The sequence below is a fragment of the Culex quinquefasciatus genome, chromosome 3, assembly GCF_015732765.1.
Source record: "Culex quinquefasciatus strain JHB chromosome 3, VPISU_Cqui_1.0_pri_paternal, whole genome shotgun sequence".
Lineage (NCBI taxonomy): Eukaryota > Metazoa > Arthropoda > Insecta > Diptera > Culicidae > Culex > Culex quinquefasciatus.
In genome coordinates, this window is record NC_051863.1 from 106,130,308 (window position 1) to 106,154,230 (window position 23,923).

The 23,923-nt window shown below is 39.6% G+C and overlaps 2 protein-coding genes across 2 annotated transcripts in view; one reads left to right on the forward strand and one right to left on the reverse strand.

Annotated features, from left to right (window-relative positions):
* Positions 1–869: 869 nt before the first annotated feature.
* LOC6030784 (esterase B1) lies at positions 870–5,616 on the reverse strand. Its single transcript, XM_001841663.2, has 5 exons — positions 4,890–5,616; positions 4,706–4,833; positions 2,385–2,521; positions 1,738–2,329; positions 870–1,678 (listed from the first exon to the last, which is right to left on the reverse strand). Exons 1-5 carry the CDS (start codon positions 5,457–5,459, stop codon positions 1,366–1,368), a joined length of 1,740 nt encoding a protein of 579 aa, XP_001841715.2. The 5' UTR covers positions 5,460–5,616; the 3' UTR covers positions 870–1,365.
* A 14,960-nt stretch (positions 5,617–20,576) lies between these two features.
* Positions 20,577–23,923, forward strand: part of LOC6030793 (DNA-binding protein D-ETS-3) — a 129,263-nt gene continuing 125,916 nt past the window's right edge. The window contains exon 1 of the mRNA XM_038260822.1: positions 20,577–21,498. The gene's annotated coding sequence lies outside the window, so the exon portion shown is untranslated. The remainder of the gene's footprint in view (positions 21,499–23,923) is intronic.

Sequence of the window (23,923 nt, forward strand, 5' to 3'; positions counted from 1 at the left end):
TTACAACATTTTATGCAATTCCAAAAAACGCGAAGGTGTGACAAGATGATACGAAGGGAGGAGGAGGATTTGCGAGATTGTGACGTCACGCTAGGTTTTTTTTATGATTGCATAATGTTAATTTGAAATGTACACAATTAAATCAAATCCTCTTTTCTAAAATGTTTTGCTTACTCTTATTTAGAAGTACCGTCATCAGGGGTAACTGGATCTGGGGAAGATTGGGTCATACAAATTTCAGCATTTTTGTAAGACCCAAACTTACCCCCCAGACCCAATGTCACCCCTGATGACGGTATCACATTATAATTTATAATATAGTCACATTTTTTCAGCTGGAACTTCAATATATTGCAAATTAAAATAAATGCCTTAAAAGCAGGGTGTTCATAAGAAAACTGCTATAAATGATACAATGCTGTAAAAAACAGTTTTCAAGATTTTTTTTTATATTTGATTGTTATACCAGGTCTTCCAATTTTTAAAAGATTAAAAACTGTTTTTTATATCGCAATACTTGTTCTAAAAAATGAATAATTAGAAAAATTTAACTTATTTTGCTTTAAAAATGCTAAAAATACCAAAATAATGAGAGTTTAAAAATATAAAAAATCCCATCGAACACAAGGGGGGTCTGGCAAAATGTAACGTAGTTTTTGAGGGGGGGGATCAACCTTGTGTGATAAAGTGTGACATAGGGGGGAGGGGGGTTAATTTTGGCCGATTTTTGCGTGACATACTTTATGGATGACGCCATTAATCAACGTTCAGTTACCGAACAAGTACTGTATTGGGAGTTATTTTCATCATCAATTCGTTCTTGATTAAAATCTTGTGACAATTCCGATGTTGAAAAGTATGAGACATGATTATTTATTGAGTTGATTTGGTCACATACCCAACATTTTGTAAACCTTTTTTGCCTTCCTCGCATTACTGAAAAAAATCACTTGAAAATAAACATCTTAATACGAGCTTAGAGCTTAGACCCACCTTCAAGTATACCTATCGATTCAGAATCAAAAACCGAACAAATGCACCGAAATATTCTCACTCAATTATCTTAGCACTGGCTGTACCAATTTGTACCGTTTTGGTCTCATTCGATTCGTCCCATAAGACCCTATTAATAATAATGAAGTTTAGTAATGTACTTCAAAAGTTATGATAAAAAAAAAAACTTTTTGAAAATGTTTATTCTAGGAAGGCATCAACCACCCTACGGTGGATTAAGAAATGGTTTTCAGTTAAATTCAGACAACATTAACTTATTTACGTAAAAAAAAAGCTTTTACAATACCTCGTTTCCTTCTTTATTTATATTAAAAACATTAACTGGCATAAGTTTATTTATATTACCACTTTTCAACGACTCCTAACAAAATCATGTTTCAAAAACCCCTTCCTATATCGTCGCAACAAATCTCTCCACAGTGTAATTCGCTCCGGGTAAGGATTTCGAATCATGCGAGTGTTGGCGTCGATTTCCAAACAGTCCAGATCGAACTCGGTTGAATCTGCACTGATTTTGGCCACCGGAGCCCATCGGAACGGCACTCCGGAACCTTCGTTGGGTGTTGGTTCACCACACTTGGCAAAGTTTGTCCACAGCTTTACAAACGTTTGTCTCACCTGACACTCTTCACTGTCTTCGGGAAGATTCGGAAGGTATGTGGGACTGAAAAAGAAATTTGGTTGTGACTGATCTTGGGGATTAAATTAACTTTAGTTGCTTACCTGAACATGTAAAACACATCATCACCGTGGCAGGCTCCATGCACGTGATTCTGGTTGAATAATCTTTTTGTAATACTGAACCGACCATGGTAAGTGAACCTATAGTGGTAATGAGGCACTTTGGGCTGATATTTAGCCATCCACTCAGCGTTGATCAAGGAGTTCACTAAGAAGTAAGTGTCTCCGAGTGCCTCATTGATTTGATTTTCAGTACCTTTTCCCACAGGTTTATCACCAAAATAAAACTGTTTGAGCTGCTGTCCCAGCGAGGTGCGATCTATTTCCTCCAAATCGCCAAACAATTGTGGGACCAACCGTTGGGGTTCTTTGTTTACGATACCTAATCTTTTGCTCATTAAGTACAATGACAAGATTCCTTCGCCACTGTTGCACCCGTCAATAATTGGCATGCTCAAATCAATCGATGATTTGATAATCTCCTCTGGAGTCTGAGTGATGATGCTATCTTCAGAAACGATATCTTCGATCACAGGCATGAATGCAAATTTGACGCCACGTTGCTTTTCTTCGGAAATCAACACTTTGCTTTGGTTCTTTATCAATTTGGCGGGGGAAGCTTTCAGGAGAATTTCTGAAAGGGTGATATTTTATATCCAAGTTCCATTAGTGGTTTTCAAAATACTTACCAAGCGCTTCTTTGTCACAATCGCCTTCATAGCCGAGTAGTTTGGCAAGTTTTCGTGCTTTTTCATTGCCCGAGGATTGGAAAAAAGTTTCTGTGCACGGGATTCCACTCTGGCAGATCACCCGATGGAAATATTTTCTGAAATGAGATAAATTTAATATATTGTTTAGAAATTTTATTGAAATGCTCGGTCATAGTAAAAATTTAAGGTGGGAAAGAAGAGGATTATTATGCAACTTGCTTAAATCTTGGAAATTTCATCTGGAGGTTGTTTGGAGAACTGTTCTTAGCCAGAAGACCGATTCCCAAATTAATCTATCGGTGAAAACTGATTTTATCTCTGATCTGATATTAAAGTTAACTCTTTAACGCCCATAGTAGAACCAGAGCACCGAGATTGTGAGATTGCGCTAAAATCTATAGTTTTGTTATAAATAAGTTCTAAATAGTCAGAACAAATGAAAAATGAGATGATAAATTGTAATGCGGTCAATAAACTTGTTATAGCATTCTGTATGGAAATATATTAGAGTTATTGAAAGAAGTTTAACTAGTTTTATATTAAGGTTGAGCATAGAATAAATTGTAAGAAAATAATGCAGAGTTTTTGCCGGTGCAGAAAAAAGTCCCTTATCTTCCTGGTGGAGCACTGTTGCACCACTCCAAATTTTAAATGTTTGTGTGTATTTAATGTTTGTGGGTCACAGAACAGCTCTTTCAGAGATATCGGACCAAAAAATATTTACTATTTTTTAAAACAGGTAAAAAGCTTTGGGCGTTAGAGGACAAAAAAATCTTATTATTCAGATATTTCGAAGGTTATTTTTATTAACTTTTTTCCTTCCCCTGCTCAATTTGTTGTCCTGCGTACCAGTAAACTCTAACACCGTTTGAACTTGTCAGCTGTTGAAAGGTACCCTATATCTCAGCTTATATTAATTATTGCACTGATGTTTTTGCCAAAACAATCCAATAAATGAAATGAAATGAAACCTTGTTTTTCACCTAGCCCTAAAAAATACGTTCAAATCTAGGTGTAACTTAAACATAGATGTAAATTTTCTTTAAGATAAAAAATTGTAGTGCATAAAAATATCACCGACACTGGACACCACGAATCGACCAATAACTTGATCCCCAGCGTCATTAGAAGCTGTAAAATTGTATTAAATATTTCATCAAGTTCTTTTTAAATTGCTCTAGTACCAACACTTTCATGACTGAATGCAAAAACTTACGACAAAGCATTGTTGCAAGCAATATGATCAATAAATTTGCAAAAGAAAATATAATGATTAATCTTCTTTTTTCTGAGAAATTAGGTAAATTTTAGTGGAAAAAAAATGTCGCCAATTCAAAACAAAAAAAATGTAAATATTCAAATAATAGGTATCAGTTACAAACAGCTACTCTGGTGATACTCTGATTTTTATGATAAAGTACCGATGGACGACTTCTTCAATATATTAATTAATTATAATTAGAGCGATTTTTCTCATTATAAAAACAAGTTTTGTAAATTTCCATACCCTATACACAATTTAATTATTTTAACTTAATTCAGTAAAGTTCTCAGAATGTTTCGATCAAAACCTTATTGATTTATCAACTATTGTTTTCGGTTGCCTTAGTGTGAATTTTGTCGTATTTAAATAATCACTCAAATTGCAAAAATAATCATCATGTTATTTATAATTGAAAGGCGTTACATAGGAAAAGATGGATAATACTGATTTTTCTTTTAAACTGGTATATCAAGACTTTACTTCTCTGTTTGTTCTATGAAACAGTGTCAATTCACACCTTCTTTGGCGATTGAATGCTATTTATGAACGATTCCTCAACGATGTGCTAATTGAATCTTAAATAGCGCTTTTGACTGAATGGGCTCAAGAAAGATTCGAATGATTTTTTGCATATTGCGTCGTGTTCAATAACAAAAAGTTTCATCCAATCAGTATTCAATCTAGAGTGCTTTTACAGAACAACCTTCATCGAGTCATATCAAAGAAAACAAACCTAACACGCACAGGGCATTCTCTCCGAGAAATGGGAATAGTTACCCTTACTTGTACCGTGGAGAAATTCCCTTATCCTCTTAAATAAGATGGTGATTATTTATGATACAGTGCAATTTTTATTACAAATTTAGAAGATGATTAAAAATAGAAAAAATATTGGCAATGCAAATAACCAGACTGATATCTCATTTTCGTTAACAAAAATGCGGATTCATAAAATATCCAGTTTCTCTCAAAAACGGAAGCACCAAAGCCCCTCGACTGCGATTCTTATTCTAAAAATACACTGCTGTTTACGCACCTGGAGTTTGGCGAAAGATAATGCAAGTATGCCGAAATGCTGCCGGCACTCTCGCCAAACAGTGTAACATTCCCGGGATCTCCGCCAAATTGGGAAATGTTTTCATTAACCCATTTGAACACCAGAAGCTGAAATTTTAACATGTATTAGGAATTGAAAAGTATTTCATCGTACGATATGTTACTTGATCTTTAAGGCCTGCATTACCGGCGATTCCAGCTGATGGGAAGCTCAGAAAACCCAGCGGTCCCAGTCGATAGTTCATGACGACCACGATCACTCCCTCCTGGACCAGATGGATCGGGTTGTAGAAGACACTGCTTCCAGTACCGGCGAGGAAACCACCACCGTGGATGTAAACCATAACGGGGAACTTTTCCCCATTGAACTCCGGCGTGTAAATGTTCATATACAGGCCCTTCTCCGAGCCAACGACTCGATGGGTGAACAAATCTTGCTGAATGCAGTCACTTCTTTCCATGATGCACTCGACGGTCGGAGTGTCGAACCGCTCGAGTGGAACCGGTGGTCGGAACCGCAGTGGGCCCACCGGATGTTGAGCGTACGGAACACCCTTGAAGTAGTGATATCGACGACCATTCGGGAGGGTGTCACTGATGCCACGAAGTTTGCCCTGGTGAACCGTCACCACGGGACGATCCTTTGGCGGCCAAAGCTTCAGAAAATTCCCCTTGATGAAGTAAGTGGACACGCTGAAAACCAGCCTCGCCACGGTAAAAATAAACTCGAGCATGCCGCTGTTGATGTTGGTCCGTTCAAGGTCATCAAGACAGCGATCTTCTAACCGATACGATGTCTGCGATGATTTCACTGCGGTTATGAATGATCTAGCGCGATCGACGAACAACGATTTCTTTTGGAAGTGGATACACAACTGGAGGCAATGCCGACGAACGAATCCACTTAAGCCGAGTTTCAGTGGAGCATGCACGGAAAGATAGGTTGAAACAAATTTCGAATTATATTTAGTTGTAATGCTTGAACTAATTCATTAGAAATTTTGATTTTAAAAAGCATAAAAAGTTGATCGGAACCACCCCACCTCGTCTTTCCGTGCACTTTCGCTTTATTTACGTTTATGTTCCACACTACGAAACTGCACTTGAAACACGTGCTGCGGGTGGGGTTTGTGTACAAGTGCGAGTGCGCGCAAATTTGTGCTGTGTGTTGCGCCCGTCCCTGCGGTTGTTGTTCAGTAGCATGTTTTAGTGTGAATAGTGACTAGTTTGAACGTTTGAGTCTGATTTGCCTGAAGCATAACGATTTGAGTTTATGTAATTTTATGTAATGACACATTAAAAAGTAAACACATAAATTTGTAAAAATGAATGATAAAAACAAACAAAGCAATTTATTTAACGAATGAAACTATCCGTTGTGTTATAAACATTATAAATTTTTAACTACCGAAGGGCAGCAGGGCATGTTTGACTGGACAAGTTTTGGTTGCTGATCCAGTGTTTACCTTTTTAGTTACTACCGCTAAAAAGCCTGCTCGTTCCAATTTCATAAACTTATTTTTGACAAGAGCCATACCTTATAATCTTAATGGGTAGATTATCAAATAATTGATTTTTTCAAGTAAACTGAATCATAAATTTGAACTTAGTTACAATATTAAATATGTTCATTAAAATTATAGTTGATATTTTATCCATATAAATTAGGCCGTCCCAAAAAAAATGAACAGTTGTCAAATCTTTGGTGCTCACCCCTAAAATGGTAGATTAGGATGTCAGGAACAATGTTTTCATACAACAAAAAATTCCCAAAAATGGTTTTCAACTTTTCAGAAATGCGCGTGACAATCATACTAAAGTCCATCATCGAGCTTTTGCTCACTAGTGAGTTTAGACACACGTTGTCATTACTGCTGGTATTATTCGATCTTTTCATTAACTTTCGGGCTTAACTGAACTTTGAAGAAGTCGCGCCGGTAGATAAGTGCGTCGGTCGTTGTTTTATTATCGAATATCGCGCGGAAGTGTATTTAACAGACTATATTCCGAATAGTTGAAAAACTATTTATTAGAAGTGAACTGTTCTGACAAGTGAGAAGTTATTAGCATCGAGCTATACAGAGAGTGAAGCAAACGATAAGTGGAGATCCAGCGTCAGTTTGCTTGCAAGCTTGCAGAAGAGGAGAAGCTTCGAGCCTGAGAGCGGGTGAACTCTCTGGTCACTCACGCTAATCTTGTCAACAGAGAAAACCTTCAACCAAAACAGTTCCTCTTCTCAATCAGAAGAACTACCAGTTTGTAGGTGTTGGAGGAATATAAGTTACCCAGCACGAGCAGCACAAACTGTGTCTATTTCTAACATTCTGCATTTGGTACTGTCTGGACCTTTGGACGTATTGGACAGCTACTAGTAACCAGGGAAAAACGTTCCTATTTTGACTGGACCTTCTAACGCTTGGTCGAAATAGTTATCAAGGGAAAAGCGTAGTCGTTACCCGTCTCGACGGTAACGCAAAACCAGGCTGTACTCAATCGAAATATACGGGTCACTAAATCACCTGCTACTGAAAACTCCAAATCGTTGATCGTTTGCCGGCCATAATGGCCACGGCAAGCAAGCACCCGGCGGTGACACCGCCTTTTGCAGATACGGGAGGAGGACCAAACAGCAGACGAATCCAGACTTGGATGGATCCTCTCAATGAACATGGTCAAATTGAAGTTCTTCAGCTATGCACGGCTGATGATGCAACACCCTGCCGAAAAACCCCTTTACGATCGGAAAACTATCGAACGTGCTGTCGGAAAAATTGCCGAGGCATATACGGAAGCTAAAGGAAGCAAGTATGTCATCAAAGTTCGTAACCACGATCAATTCGTACGACTTCAAGACGTACAAGAACTCATCGATGGAACGAAAATAAAAATCGCCCCACACCCATCTCTGAACGTCGTCAAATGTTGGGCTAGGTGTAGCGATGCAGTCGAACTGGACGAGGATCAGCTACTAGCTGAGCTGCATCCACAAGGAGTAATCGCAGTAAGAAGGATCACCAAATTCGTGAATGGACGAAAACAAAACACCAGAAGCCTGATTTTAACATTCAACGGTACAGTCGCTCCGAAACATGTGTTCTTTGGGCTGATTCGTGTAGAAACAGAAAAATACTACCCACTTCCTCTAATCTGCTACAATTGCTTCAGCTTTGGTCACGCAAAGGCCAAGTGCGACGCCGAAGCAGCGTGCCGTAACTGCTCCAAGAACCACACTTCGACCGAAGGAGGCGCTTGTTCGAGTCCCGCTTTCTGCAAGAACTGTAAGCAAAACCACCCACCGTCAAGCAAAACATGCCCCGTTTATCTACACGAAACAGAAATAATCAAGCTGAAGGTTGATTGTGGAATGACCTACAACGATGCTAAACTCGAGATTGAAAAGAGAAGTGGAGCAGGTAGCTACGCCAGTCAAGTTCAAGCTAGATTAGCAAAGGCCCGAGATGAATCAGAAAAGGACAACGAAATCAAAAAACTTCGAGTCGAGGTTGCCCAAATGAAAACAATCTTGGAAGCATACACAAAACTAAAAACACAAAACGATCTAATGAAGCGCAAATTACAAGAACTCTGTCGTAACAAGCCCAAAGACAAGAACAAACCAAACCCCCAGCAACCAGAAGATCAATCTAATTCCACTTTCAAAAACCAGCAGACGACCAAGGAAGCTAAACAGCAACATGAAAAGCAACACCAACAAACCCAAAACAAGAAGAAACGACCACTCAAGCCATCACTATCGAATGAAGCAGAAGGTAGCTCACAACCCCCCTGGCAAAAAGCTCGGGGTAGAAGAAGCCAACAAGCCAGAGACTATGGAAATCGACGTCAACAACATTTATGAAATCTTGGAAATAATCTCCGGCGACGAAGTGCTGGACGAAACAGCGGACGCAGACGATGAGGAAGATAATGTCTAGTAAAACCCAAACTAAGGAAACAGGTGGATCCGGAGTGGCTCCGGATCCTATGGAACAAAATGCGAACACTAAAGGAAAAAGAACCACACTCAAACACTTAAAAAACAATCGAAAACTCAAACACACATGGTTGGGATCAGATGAAGAGAAAGTAGTCTACCCGCCCCCAGTAGAGGGGGAGGACGCTACGGGAAGCGGGAGCGAGGACGTCATGCTGCAACCTGTGCTCTGTCAGCTTACCCGTCGTCCTGCCATGAGGATGGAACCAGAACCAGTATTGCAAGCTGAACAGTGTCTTATCTACCTTGACTGCTTACAACGGCCTGGCTCGTCGAAAGATCCAGTTGAACCGTGCTTGAACTGTAGGAGAAAAGAATCAGCCCACAACATAACACCAACAACATCAACCACAAGTGCATCAAGCAACAGGCAAATCCTTGTGCCAGCCCTGACCTCAAACGTACCGATCTATACGATCGACGAGCTTGGGGCGGCAGCTGGCACTGGGAACATGCCTACCCTCAGGCAAGTATCCCTATCATTTCTAAGAATGCACCATCTCCGGCTGTAAATCATTGCTCCACAGGTTCACTTAACAACGACATGGAAAAGAGGAAATCCTTCGCTCTGCAATGGAATATGAGCGGCCTTCGAGCACATCGTGGAGAACTCGAGCTTCTGATTGCTGAACACCAACCAGCAGTTATTTGTCTACAAGAAACAAACGCACAAGAGGGGAAAACACCACAGAATTTCCTTGGAGCTAGCTATACTCTTCTACTCGGGCCGTGCTCTGCTCACGGAAGGCAGGGAGTTGGTATGGCCATCCGATGTGGAGTACCATTTGAACGAATCCAGACCACGACGACCATACAGGCAGTTGCAGTACGAATTCACCTCTCTACCAAAATAACAGTTGTTTCAGTCTACCTGCCCCCGACTGACAGTGAGGCCACAAATAACCTGACCAGCTTGCTGAACGAACTTCCAAAACCTGTACTGCTTCTTGGTGACCTGAATGCACATCACACTGAATGGGGTAGTCGACTATCAACCGAAAAACTATAGCGCAAAAACGAGGACACGAAATCCTGTCGCTATTCGTGGAGCAAAACATGCTCGTTCTGAATACTGGTTCTCACACTCGCTGTGACCCGTCCACTGGCAGGACACAAGCCCTCGACGTTTCAGCATGCTCGACATCGATAGCAGACCAGTTCACCTGGAATGTTGTTCTTGACTGTGCTGGTAGCGACCACTTCCCGATACGAATTGACACTACTGATACAGCTGACGAACCAAGGCACCGAAGAAGATGGCTCTACGACAGAGCAAACTGGCGTATGTTTGAGGACCTCACCATTTCAACCATCCGACCTGGCCAGAATCTGTCAGTGGAAGAATTCTCCGCCAGGATTGTTGAGGCTGCTGATCAAAGTGTACCAAAAACAAGCGGGAAATCAGGACAAAAATCAGTGGTATGGTGGAGTCAGGAAGTTGAACAAGCCGTCAAACTGCGACGAAAGCGACTTCGAGCCCTTAGACGAATAAACGACGAAGACCCCAGGAAGATCGAAGCACTTGAACTCTTTCACGAAGCGCGATCTCTCTGTCGCAAAGTAATCAAAGAAGCCAAACAAAAAGCTGGGAGGATTTCGTACAAAGCATTAACCCAACGAGTTCGTCAAGCGAAATGTGGAACCGCATCAACAGGCTTCGTGGTAAACGGTGCAGTAACGTCATCACCCTCAAGCTCCCAGATGGAATCACCAATGAAGGATCAATCGTGGCAAACGCACTTGCTGACGAATACGAGCGAAGATCATCCGATGCAAACTACACGGAAAAATTTCGTAAGAAAAACCTTGGGAACAAACGAGATTGGAGCCTTTCTAGACGACCTGATTTGTTCAAGCGTTACAATGCGGATATTACGATGGACGAGCTCACGTGGGCACTGTCAAAGCGCGGTGGCGCATCCACGGGCAACGATAACATCAGTTACCAACTTCTCCAACACTTACCACTCCCATGCAAAGCAGCTTTACTAGAATTATATAATAACGTATGGTCATCTGGAGAGTTCCCAGATCAATGGAAGGAGGGTGTAGTAATTCCCATCCCAAAACCGGAAGCGGACCGAAGCCAACCAGAGGGATATCGACCAATAACCTTGCTGAGCTGCTTAGGAAAACTATTCGAAAGAATCATTAATCGACGACTGATTACGGAACTAGAGGAAACAGGAAGCTCGACAATCGTCAGCATGCATTCCGCGCCGGAAGAGGAGTCGACACTCACTTCGCGCAGCTAGAAACATTACTACAAGCAGGAGCGGATCAACACGTTGAACTAGTTTCGCTCGACATATCCAAGGCGTACGACACAACTTGGCGCAACGCAATCATGCAGAATTTGACCGACTGGAAAATTACTGGACGTCTTCGAACTATACTTGCAAGCTTTCTTAAAAACAGAACTTTTCGGGTTGCGGCAAATGGGGTACTCTCGAGCGCTAGGATAGCAGAAAACGGTGTTCCCCAAGGCTCAATTCTGTCAGTTACGCTCTTCTTAATTGCCATGTAGCCAATCTTCGCGAGGATCTCATCTGACGTCCATATACTTTTATATGCTGATGATGTCCTTCTGATCTCCAAGGGCCCGAACTCGATTTTGGTACGTCGCAGAATGAGGGAAGCGGTCAATGCTTTTATCGATTGGACAGACAGTGTTGGTTTTGTAGTTGCACCTGCAAAATCCAAATTAATGCATATCTGCAAACTTCGTCATCGAAAGCGCGGACGTGCAATAAGAGTTCATAATGTTCCCATTCCACGGGTGAGAAAATGAAGATCCTTGGAGTGCTGCTAGACGCAAAACTTAACTTCCTTCAGCACTTTGCAAGTATTAGGAAGAGTTGCAGCAATCGTGTGAACATCTTACGCATTCTTGGGGGCCGACTGAAACGCAGCAACCGAACAACTCTTTTGAAAGCCGGATCAGCTCTCATTACATCAAAATTATTTTACGGAATAGGAATCACCAGCATCAACAGTGAAGCAATGGAAAGACTACTAGCCCCCACGTACAACGAAGTCATCCGCCAAGCCTCGGGCGCATTTAGGACGAGCCCAATTCTCTCCATCGTTGCTGAGGCAGGATGTTTGCCGTTCAGGTTCTTGATGACTCAACGGTTATCCCAGCTCGCAATCCGGCTATGTGGGAAAATCCTCCCTGGCAGAAGCACCACAAATAAAGCGTGCTATTACGTTGTTTCAAGAACTATCAGGATTCCCATTTCCAGAGATTGAGAACGTACTGCGACTAAGCGGAAGAAAGTGGTACGATAACAAAATCCAAATTGACGATACGTTCGAGGTTCAACTACGGTCTGGCGCTCCAAGCAGTGTAGTTGTACCTAACTTTCTGTCCCACATGTCTAGTCACTATAACGAACACCACGCAATCTACTCAGACGGTTCCAAAACGGTGACGAAACTGGAGTGGGCGTCGTCACCGAGAACAGCCAATACCTTTACACTCTTCCTGGAACTTGTAGCGTGTTCTCTGCAGAGGCTTACGGGCTATGGAAAGCAGCGTTTATCGCCTGCTGCAAAGCGAACACAATCATCCTCACGGACTCCGCCAGTTGCATCAATGCAATCAGAAGTGGACACTCATCACACCCATGGATCCAAGCAGCTGAAAAAGTAGCAGCCGGGTGTAACATCACGTTCTGCTGGATTCCAGGGCATGCAGGCATACCCGGAAACGAAGGAGCAGACAATATTGCCAACCAAGCTAGATCAAAGCCACCACCTCACTCGTTCAAAATTCCTGCTCAAGATGCTGTACGGACTGTGAAAAACGAGATTTGGAAAGCATGGCAAAATCAGTGGAACCAAACACAACAACAACTTAGACAGATAAAACGAACCGTTTGTAGAAACGTGGACAGAAGCTGTGCATCGGACCAGCGTCTTCTGACGAGACTACGGATAGGTCACACCCGCTTGACTCACTCGTATCTCCTCGAGAAAATTGCGCCACCAGTTTGTCGCTATTGTGGCGTCTCCTTTACAGTCCAACATATTCTGCAAGACTGCAGAGGTTTCGAGGAAAGCCGAAAAAACAACAGCATTAGTGGAACACTTCCAACCATTCTTGCAAACGAGAAAAGAAAGGAGAAATCGATGATAAATTTCCTGAAAGAAACCAGTTTATACAACAAAATTTGAACCATTTTTCAAAGACATGAATGCCACAAAAGTGGTAAAATGTCTATAATAAAAAAAAAAAAAAATACTAAAGTCATTCAAATTTGGTCGCCTTGGGCTTCTAGTTATAGTTTAATGTCCCCTGAACAAACTCCTGTACAGACATGGTCCATAAAAGCTTGTGTTTGAGCATCGCAGGGCGTTTTAGGAAGAAAAATTTGTATTTTTTAGCTAAAAAAAATAAAATCAAAATTCACTCCCCTGGTCTAAAACGTGATTTTCGAGCACAAAACACGTTATAGACCAGTTTTGAACATGCTGTATCTTTTAGGGGCATGCTAGCATCATACTCTCTTCGGGAAAGTTGTAGAGCAACTTTCAGAGCATCCAAATATGTAACCGGGTTTAGTATAGCGTCAAGCATGATTTTTCTAATTATGAAAATAAATTAAAACGTTACTTAATCCACCCTTAGGTGGTTGCTGCCTTCCTCAAATTTAAAGGGTTATGCTATCCAAAATAGATACAAAAGAGCGACCCTTTCAGTGTTCTATCAACTTGACTCGTTATTCATACCATCAGATTGGGTAGTCATTTTATTCGGACAACGTTTTCATCAAAATATCTGAGATCCGGCCTCCACAAAGTGCATAAATATCACTTAAGTGCTTATAACTTTTGATAGGGTTGTCAGATTTTCAATGTTTTGAACGCGTTGGAAAGGTCTTTCAAACCTTTCTTAAAATGTATAACATGACGGGTTTTCTTACCAAAACCACCCTTTTTACAATCTTCCGAACTTTAGTCATAATCGTTTTCTAGCATAACTTTTGAAGTACTTTAAAAAAATCAAATTATTCGCTCTACAGCATTGCCTTGACGTTCTCGATTGCGAGATTCCTACTCGAAACTAGGTGTTCAAAGGCTTGATTGTTGAGGCAATTGCAAACCTCTTTTTACACCTTAGCTTCCATCCACCCCGGGATTCGAACTGAAGAACTTTGGATTGTTAGTCGAATTGCCTACCAGCGACTCCACCGAGGCAGGACCCAGGGAGACGACTCCTACACCTGGACTAAGCTAACGACCTAACCTCTAGGTTAGTCCGGGGCCAACATTTACTTCCCCATCCGACGGAAGGCGTGATCAGACAAATCTCGTCTCGAAAAATGCCTCCGGGACCGTCTGGGATCGAACGCAGGCCGACTGGGTGAGAGGCAATTGAAGTACTTAACTAAACTGCATAATTTTTAATAGCGACTTATGGGACTCAAAGACGGATCGAATGAGGCCAAAACGGACAAAATCGGTTCAGGCATTGTCGAGATAACTGAGTGACAATTTTTTGATCAACATCCCACCACACACACAGACATTTGCTCATAAGTTCATTTTTCGAGTGATTGTATAGCCTTTCCTCAGTAAGGGGAGGAAGGCAAAAAGTTTTTCCCATACACATTCCCATAAAAAATTGAATTGTTATGCACAAAGTGAGGACTAAACCAATCGTTCCCAAACTTTGGGGAGTTGTTTAGGATCCCAAAAGGAAGTGCAACATTGCTGTGCTGGAAAATCGATTTTGATACTACACCCAAATGGCCACACTTCACTTCGCTCAATTGAACATGATAATCATGGATGAAATGCGTCTCAAAGCACAAGGAGGACGTTTTCGCTTTGTCAAGGAAACATCAAACTCAACATTGCAGTGAACGTCGAAAGATGCCCGCGACAGAGAATGGGCAATGAGCATCCTTGCCAATTAATAAGCCACTGGTATCGTGTGTACGCATTTAATGAATTCGGTTGTCAGCATCGGGGAGGAAGACAGAAAAAATCTTTGTACAAGTTTACTGATGGGTTTCAAAAGCGAAAGATTTACTTGTGGAAGGCACGTGACTTCCGGCAAGATACAACAATGCAGTGGTTTACGGAATCTAGATCAGTGTTTCCCAAAGTGGGTACTGGACCCCACTAGTGAGGCCGGACAAGTTTCAGGAATGGCCATACACGGAGAAAAAAAGAGTTCCCAAATCGTGAACAAGCGTTCATGAAAAAATAACCACGAACAAAGTGTTCAAATCCCATGGTACGATTTCCAAAAACGTACCATGGGGTTTGAACGCTGTGTTCATGGTTCCCATTTTCATGAACGCTTGTTCACGATTTCGGAAACTTTTTTTCCGGCCAGTAAAATCAAATGGTGCGCTGGTGTGCGTATGCAAAACGTCATAAAGCTCTATGGGCCCACCATTAATATGTGGAAGGTGGGCGTGGGCAAAAATAGTTTGGGAATCAGTGATCAGTGATTAAATTGGTAAAAGAAATGCACAAAAATGAAATTTGCGGAATTTTATTTTTCAATTACATTTTTCGAAGAGGCTCAATATTATTTGAAGAAACGATGATGTAATTTGAGAAAATTGTACATATGCAACGTTGTCGGCAAAACATTATGGTAAATTAAAGTAATGTTTTACTTTGAAACTCTTTTCTAGAAATTCATGTTCTCTGTCAGCAATGTCCCACAACTTTCTGTTGATATGACGCCAGGCGATATCTCTGTTCGTCAATCATGTTGCTTCAGCGCAAATTGAAAGTGATACAAAGTGGCTGTTACAAGAATTATATGCACTTATCACGTAATACCAAAGTACCTCATCAAAGTACACACCGACTTATTCATCCGCAGAGCTGTCTGTTTGTTGGTGCTATTCAGTCACCCTCTTCGATAAAGGCCCTTTGCAAGCCGTAGCATGCCATGTCGCACTTTTGGGTGGTAGTTCAATTTACGAGGCCTACTCTGACTCAGAGCCGAGGAGGGGTGAACTGTCTATATCTTCCCCTGAAAAACGGGAGAAGCCCCTATTTTACGATCCCCCACGTGTCGAGGGTTGTATTTATCGGGGGCTGATAATCGGTTTAGATTTTAACAAAACATTTAAAGTGCCTATTAACAGGAGGCAATAAATATTACCAGAAAGGGGTGCCAGTGACTGGTGCCGTTTTTGTGGTTTGGCGTCGGTCTCGGGAGTTGTGGGCGTTTGATCTGATTGAAGGTTTCACGTTACACACATAAACCACCCCCAGCAGTAATTCACGCGTAGAATATGACCCACCCAGAAATTTGCCAGGAAGACGACACATTCGATATATTTATGATTTTCAGGAGGACTCGCGAGTTAAGGATCCCTCGTGTTTAATTTAACAAAAAAAAAATAGCTATCTGCTAGAAGGAAGGGATGGTACTAGCCCTCGAACGTGAGTTGCTCGTTTTTATTTCCATAGAAAGCAATGAAGAAATGAAGATTATGCTAGCGATAAGAACGCAACGCATAAATATTTTTAAAGGTATCATAAATCCAACCACATATTCAAAACTCACACCTGCTTATTATCGGGCCGTAAATCAAAATAGCCTTTAAGCATTGTAATTCTTACATGCCACTGGTACAGTTATCGGTAATTGAAGCAAACCTTACTCGTTTTTTCGCTGTGAACCAATCTTCATCATCGTGAAAATAATAAGTAGCTGTTTCATGTGAAAATTTATTTGATTTAAATGTTTGAACTGTTATCTTATAACATTAGTAGTTTTTACCTTTTTCTAAGCGTAAATAATTCGTTGAAATGCCTATAAACTTAAAGATTGAGTTTTTAAAAATATTATGATTATCGAAAAACACACATAAACTAAATAATAGTTTTCCCGTACATAAAATATGCATTAAATGCTTCAAGTTAGTTCAAGTTCTAACCGAAATCTATGAAAAATATTAAAATATAGTGCAAGAACAGCTGTCCCAATTCGCCTCAGATGCAAAAGTTTTATCATTCATAACATATTTTTTGTTGTAAACTTTAACATTGAAATGTATCCAAAAACATGATCAAATGTTTCTGAAAATTAGGTATTTGTCAAATATCCTATCAAAAGTTATGAGCACTAAGGGACCATCCACTAGACGTGGACACTTTTTTTTTGAAATCTCAGAACCCCTCGCCCTCCCCCCTCCTCCCCCCCCCAGGCCAGTTTTTCAGACAAAAATAAACGCGTGGACAATACAGTGACAATAACAAAAATCGACATCAGGGATACCCCATGATTCGAATCCTTAGGGAAAATAAGTAACTGTGAAAATTTTGAGCGAAAATGGTTAAGGGTTTACGGTCGTTTATTATGGTTGAAGATGGATACTTTAAATTGTTAATAACTCTAATCGTGTTGCGGTCTTCGACAAATTTTTGAAAATTTTGCTTTTCCCTGTACATTTTTTCGAATTTTCGCATACGAGCAGTTCTCTCAGATTTCGGTCATTCAATTTTTTTTGTATTTTTTAATCCGACTGAAACTTTTTTGGTGCCTTCGGTATGCCCAAAGAAGCCATTTTGCATCACTAGTTTGTCCATATAATTTTCCATACAAATTTAGCAGCTGTCCATAAAAAAATGATGTATGAAAATTCAAAAATCTGTATCTTTTGAAGGAATTTTTTGATCAATGTGGTGTCTTCGGCAAAGTTGTAGGTATGGATATGGACTTCACTGAAAAAAATGATACACGGTAAAAAATTTCTAGAGGACATCAAATGCCAACTTTTCAAATATTTCCAGGTTGTGCAAAAAATCTTTGACCGAGTAATGAATTTTTGAATCAATACTGATTTAAAAAAAATCGAAATATTAGTTGCAAAAATTTTTCAACTTAATTTTTCGATGTAAACTCAAATTTTCAATCAAAAAGTACTTCAGTAAAATTTTGATAAAGTTCACGTTTTGAAGTTAAGGCCATTTTTAGATCACTTTTTTGAAAAAAGTCTCACTTTTTCATTTTTTTTATTATTGCACATGTTTGCCCACCTTTGCAAAAAAAAAAAATTTTGAATAGCTGAGAAAATTCTATATATTTTGCTTTTTTGAACTTTGTTGATAGGACCCTTAGTTGCTGAGATATTGCCATGCAAGTGTATTTCTAAGTCTCACCCAAACAACCCACCATTTTCTAACGTCGATATCTCAGCAACTAATGGTCCGATTTACAATGTTAAAATATGAAACATTCGTGAAATTTTCCGATCTTTTCCAAAAAAATACTTCCAAGATTTTTAAACCAAGACTAACATTTTAAAAGAATGAAATATTGAATATTTGGCTCATTTGAAATGTTAGTCTTGATTCAAAAATTTTGAAAATATTTTTTTTTGAAAAGATCGGAAAATTTTACGAATGTTTCATTTTTTTTTGAGCCTTGATACCACTGCGACCAATTAGAGGAATATTGTGGTGTGACCCTTTTTTATAGCAAATCAGGTTAACCCAACATCATGGAACGATGAGCGGCAGCTCCTGTTTACTGCGTGTTGTCCCAGTTAGGTACGACTTGTTTTATAAAGTCTATCACCCTACTAGGACGGAATGTTTCATACTTTAACATTGTAAATCGGACCATAAGTTGCTGAGATATCGACGTTAGAAAATGATGGGTTGTTTGGGTGAGACTTAGAAAACATCAATTTTCCTGTTTTTAAACACTTGCATGGCAATATCTCAGCAACTAAGGGTCGTAACAACAAAGTTTTAAAAAAGCAAAATATAGAGAGTTTTCTCAGCTTTTCAAAAATATTTTTTTTTTTCAAAAGTGGGCAAACATGTGCAAAAACGAAACTATTGGCACTACGCCCCCCGGGGCATGGCCTTCCTCTAACGTGGGATTTCTGCTCCAGCGCCTCTGACGAGACAGGAGAAACCGGGACCGACGTTTTACTTCACCATCCGATAGAAGCTCAGTGGATAAGGCGGGAATCGAACCCGCGTCTCATAGCATCATCGGGATCGGCAGCCGAAGCCGCTACCCATGCGCCACGAGACCCACGGCAAACATGTGCACTAGTTGTTAAAAAATGAAAAAGTGCGACTATTTTCAAAAAAGTTAACAAAAACTGGCCTTAACTTGAAAACGGTGCACTTTATCAAAATTTCACTGATGTACTTTTTGATTACAAATTTGGTTTTAAATCGAATAATGAAGTTGGGAAATGTTTGCGACCAATATTTCGATTTTTGGAAAAAATCAGAATTGATTCAAAAATTCATAACTCGGTCAAAATTTTTTAGCACAACCTGGAAATTTCTGAAAAGTTGGCATTTGATGTCCTCTAAAACATATCAAAAAATGAAAAAAATAAAAATAGTGTTTTTTTGCAAATCAAGTTTTAGTGACTTTCTGTAAGTTTTTTGAAAATTTTTTCTTACTCTTGTCTATTTAATAGTTATAAGTAATAATGCCTTCGATTGAACTACAATGTAACACACAGCTGAAAGGAACTCCAAAACTCTGTTATGTACCTAAATGAACTCATTGTAACTTGATTATTCACAAATAAACCCGAATTGAATTGAAAAAAAAAGTTTTAGTGACAAAAAATTAAATAAAAAATCGCCATTTTTTTTACCGTGTATTATGTTATTTTCAGTGTAGTCTATATACATACCTACAACATTGCCGAAGACACCAAATTGATAAAAAAAATCCTTCAAAAGATACAGATTTTTGAATTTTCATGCATCGTTTTTGTACGGACAGCTGCCAAATTTGTATGGAATATTATATGGACAAACTAGTGATGCAAAATGGCTTCTTTGGGCATACCAAAGGCACCAAAAAAGTTTCAGTCGGATTAAAAAATACAAAAATTAAAATTCTAAAAAAAGACCGATTTCGTAGAGAACTGCTCATACGGGACTATCCATAAACCACGTGGGAACTTCTTTGTAAAGGTACCACCCCCACCCCCTAGTGGACAGTTTCCATACAAAAAATCTCTTTTGTATGAAACGTGGACATCAAACTGAGGATGTGCATAAACAGGGTTATACAAGTTAAGGCGACTTTACGTAAGTGCTGAACTGAAAAAAGCTTCTCCGTCGGCTACGACCATCAAAGTTGCTTTTCAACCACCTGTTTTTCCGTGTGTAATTCTATCTAGAAAACAAATGTGTCACTGAGACTACACAACAGTCAAGCACGACAGATGGATCGACTTCAACGCACAAGTGACACATAAACAAAGACTGTGCCGCTCAGTTGTACCTTCTTGCTAAAAATATGCTCCTCCATTTCAGTGAAAAGACTGAAAAACCACCAAAACAACAACAACCAGAAGCGCAAAAAAGGATTCACGAATAATTTATGTTTGTATCAATGGGTTGCACACGATCCAGTGTGTGTTTGAGTGCAGTAGATAAGTTAGGAAAAAGCATGGTGAAAGCGAACGTGTCCCAAAACGGACAGATAGTGAAATTTTCCAACAAAGTAATCCTTGCACTACTGTGCTCTACAAAATGAGGCCGTCGAGGCTTACTATGATATTGCTGTCGTCGTCGTCGGGATTCATTGAGGATGGCTAACAAACACAAACTTGTACAAGTATGCGAAAAAGGACACATCACAGCTCGCAGTGTACGTGTGCAGGATAGAAAAGCAGTAGGCCACGCCTTTATTATCATCCCTCTCCTCCTGTACAATGTTGCGCGGTGCTTCTTCACCACGTGTCTCGGCCTACTGCTGCGGTGTGGTGTAGGTTGCTTCCTCTCTGTCACACTCTCTGCGCCGGGATTCAGCGCGCAAATTCCACGTGAGTGCGCCGCCGTCGTTATGATCTTTTTGCAGGGATGTCGGCGGAGACGGCGTCTTCTAGCAAGAACAACAGCAACAACAGCAAAAGCAAGTCCTAACCGACATTCCGCAAACCCCAAAAGAGCGGATCATCTGCCGCTCCTGGTATGGTGAACGGTTCGGTCGGGTACGCTTGCCAAACGGATATCCACTTTACATCGGCCAAGGTCTTTCGGTCCGACGCTCCGGAATTTACCAATAAATGATTTGTGCCGTGGTTTCGGTGTTGTTTGGCCAAGCATAACCAACCAACAAAAAAGTGTGTGTCCAACAAGCCTACGGTCTTGCCCGTTGTCTTCACAACCGCTGGAACCGCTGAACTAACCGTAACGGAGAAGTAAAAAAAAAAATAATTCGCGGGACTTGCCGAGAAGTCGCGGACTTCTAGTTGCGTCGTGTGGACGCTGGAAATTATGTCAAAGGTTCACTTCGCGGGAAGAACCGTGGACAAATAAAAGTGCACCAAGCTATCTGTCTTTTTTCTTGCATCCCGTCGTCGAATGCGGAGTAGGCACTGCCATCCGGGCAGGCCGGGTGCATCGTGAGTCTTGTGGCGCCTGAACCAAAACGAAGTAGGCGCACGACGGAGTCATTTGTCGCGCTACTGAATCGCGATTGCTTATCGATTGCTAATAGATTGTTCAGCTGCATGCAGCAAGTGGTTGTTGTGGTGCTCGGAGAAGACAGTACTCGAACGGAAAGGAACGATAGATCTATAAACGGAAACAGTAGTTGGTACATGGCGCACAAGGTGCAGTGATTGTTTTGCGTTTTTTTTAGTGAAAAAAAAAAAAAACAAACGGAAGTGATTCAGTGAATGTGCGCTCAATAAAAGTAGAAAATTAACACTGGAAGATTGAACAGAGTGAATGCCATCAACATTAAGTCGGCAACCATTTTAGAAATAGAAACATTGTAAGCTTATAACATAATTTTTGAAAATAAGGTATGTATAAAAGAATAAAAACTGAATTTTATTGCATGTTGTAACCCATAAGCACTAGTGAATAAACTATGAAGAATGAAAACGAAATCTTAAGCTAAGAGCTAAATGTTTAAAAAAGGATTTAAGTGCGATCAATTTGTTGAAATATAATTGTTTGAAATATAATTAATATCCGTTATTCAAGAAATGATAAATATCGGATAGCTAATACAAAGCAAAGCAAATTTCCGTTATAAAATTTGTTCAAATCTGGATTTTATCCAAGTGATTGAGCTCTTACTAAGTTTACAGGATAGTCCCAGAAGCACCTGAAGCAGGTGACACTCTAGTGTCTATCGAACAACAATTTGTTGATTTCGTTTAGCATGTCAATCAATGTTGTACAGTCCAGACTCGATCATCCTAAGCTGGGTGACGAATAGAGAGAATGCGTAACGTGATTTTCGAATGGTCCCACTTTGTTTACATCTACAAAGTAAGAGGCTGTTCAAGCACAAGCATGACTTTTTTCTGACTTTTTAAAATTATCTGTTTTATAATCAGCAGTAAGTGTTTTATTTGTCTAGTTTTTGACATTTTTTTGCTGGAAAATTGTCGCGTTTCGATCGGTTAGATTTTTTTCTTTCTAAAGGATGACGAAGAACTGCGGCGAGAGTGTTATTCTATGATGTCGCAGATAAATTCCCTGGCTGGTTTAGGAATCCTGCTGCTAATTCTAGCAAAGCTGATCCAACAAACAGAGATGATTTTCACTAAATCAGGTTTTCAAACGGAATCAAACAATAAAGTCTGCTTCTGGATGGATACAACCCCATCGACTCCATAAATAACTTCCATTCATTTTTTTTAATGCCAATCTCGCCTTCAACTTTCTTGAGAGGTCATCAAAAGCCACACATTTTGCATTCTCGTTAAAAAAACATCATGATCGATAACAATACTCTCTATTTTTGGCGAACAGTAAATTGGTTCCACTTTGACAGTTCAAAATTGAGGCCGTTTTGCAAACCGCTATTCAGCACCCAGATCCTAAGCCTCGATTATCCGAAGTTTCGATTATCCAAAGATTTGTATAGGACTTCGGATAATCGTTTCATGACCCAAAAAAAAAATTCATTTTTTTAGTTTCTTACTTTAAACTTCAAATTCGAGTTCTGCGACCACAATTTAGTCAATTTTGAATATTTGATTGCCTTCAAAATCAAAAAATATTTTTTCAATATGTTGTCATCATCATTTTGGCCACGATCTTGGATTTAAAAATTCTAAATAATTTTAGGGTAGTTCATGGGTGAAACTTAAGCCCGACCATAAAAAAATAAGACAACTAAACAAAAATATTTTCGTGATTAAATTATCCGAAGATTCGATTATCCGAAGTGAAATTTTTCGGAGGCCTGGACTGTACATGGAAATTTCACATACAGTCATCCCTCTCTGTTCGGAACGGTTTACAGATCGGCCGATGGTCAAAAAATCATATAAAACCGATAGTTGAGCATAATGATCTGCTTTCATCTTCATGTGGAATCTTTTCTTGGGATCTTTCGATTGATGGATAGACCGGCTGTATTTTTTTTTACGTTTTATATATATTTTTTTAAAGAAAAACATTGATCTTTTGGATGTAAACAAACTTTGGTTCTATCTAAGAGTACATATTTTAAACAAAATAATGACTTCACACACTGAAATCAATGAAACTCAAGCTTAGTGATATTTTATATATGGTCTGATAACTTTTTTTGTGAAAATATCAGTTAAATTCAGGTGTTCCACCATTGTGGGAGGCACAACAATATTCCACAATTATGGAACAGGCAATTTGGAGGCAGTGTTTTGCGGCTCTGGATAAAATAGTCTTGAAATAAAGTTTTTGTCTCAAAAGTTCTACTTTTTCTAGTGAAAATGAATGTCTAAAAATAGCAGGCTCGACAGAAAAGCTGCATTTGTGGCATGCTATTAATAAATTATCACAAAAGTGTTCCGAATATGTGGGATGACTATACGGAACTAGTGCTCCTCTAGATTTGATTTGATTTGAAATCTCTCAAAATTTTAAAGGTTGGCAATTCATTTTCCAGAATTCCCTTCGTCAGAATGCCATTCTCCAGAATGGAACATTTTTAGGTATTTTTTGTTGTTGTTTTACCAAAAAAGTGTATATTTATTATGAAAATTATGAAATTCATAGAAATTAACCTTTTTACCAGTCATAACAAAAAAAATTTTTTTGACCTTTTAATTCTCGTTAAAAAACTCTATTCATCAAATCTTATAAAAGGCTTTCTATACCTGCAAATCTTATAAAATTGGGAAAATCGCTATGAATTTCATAATTATAGTAAACATTTGAATTATTTCTTTTAGTCAAACAACATAATTCTACGGAGTGAGTTCTATTACATTACCCAGAATTTCATTC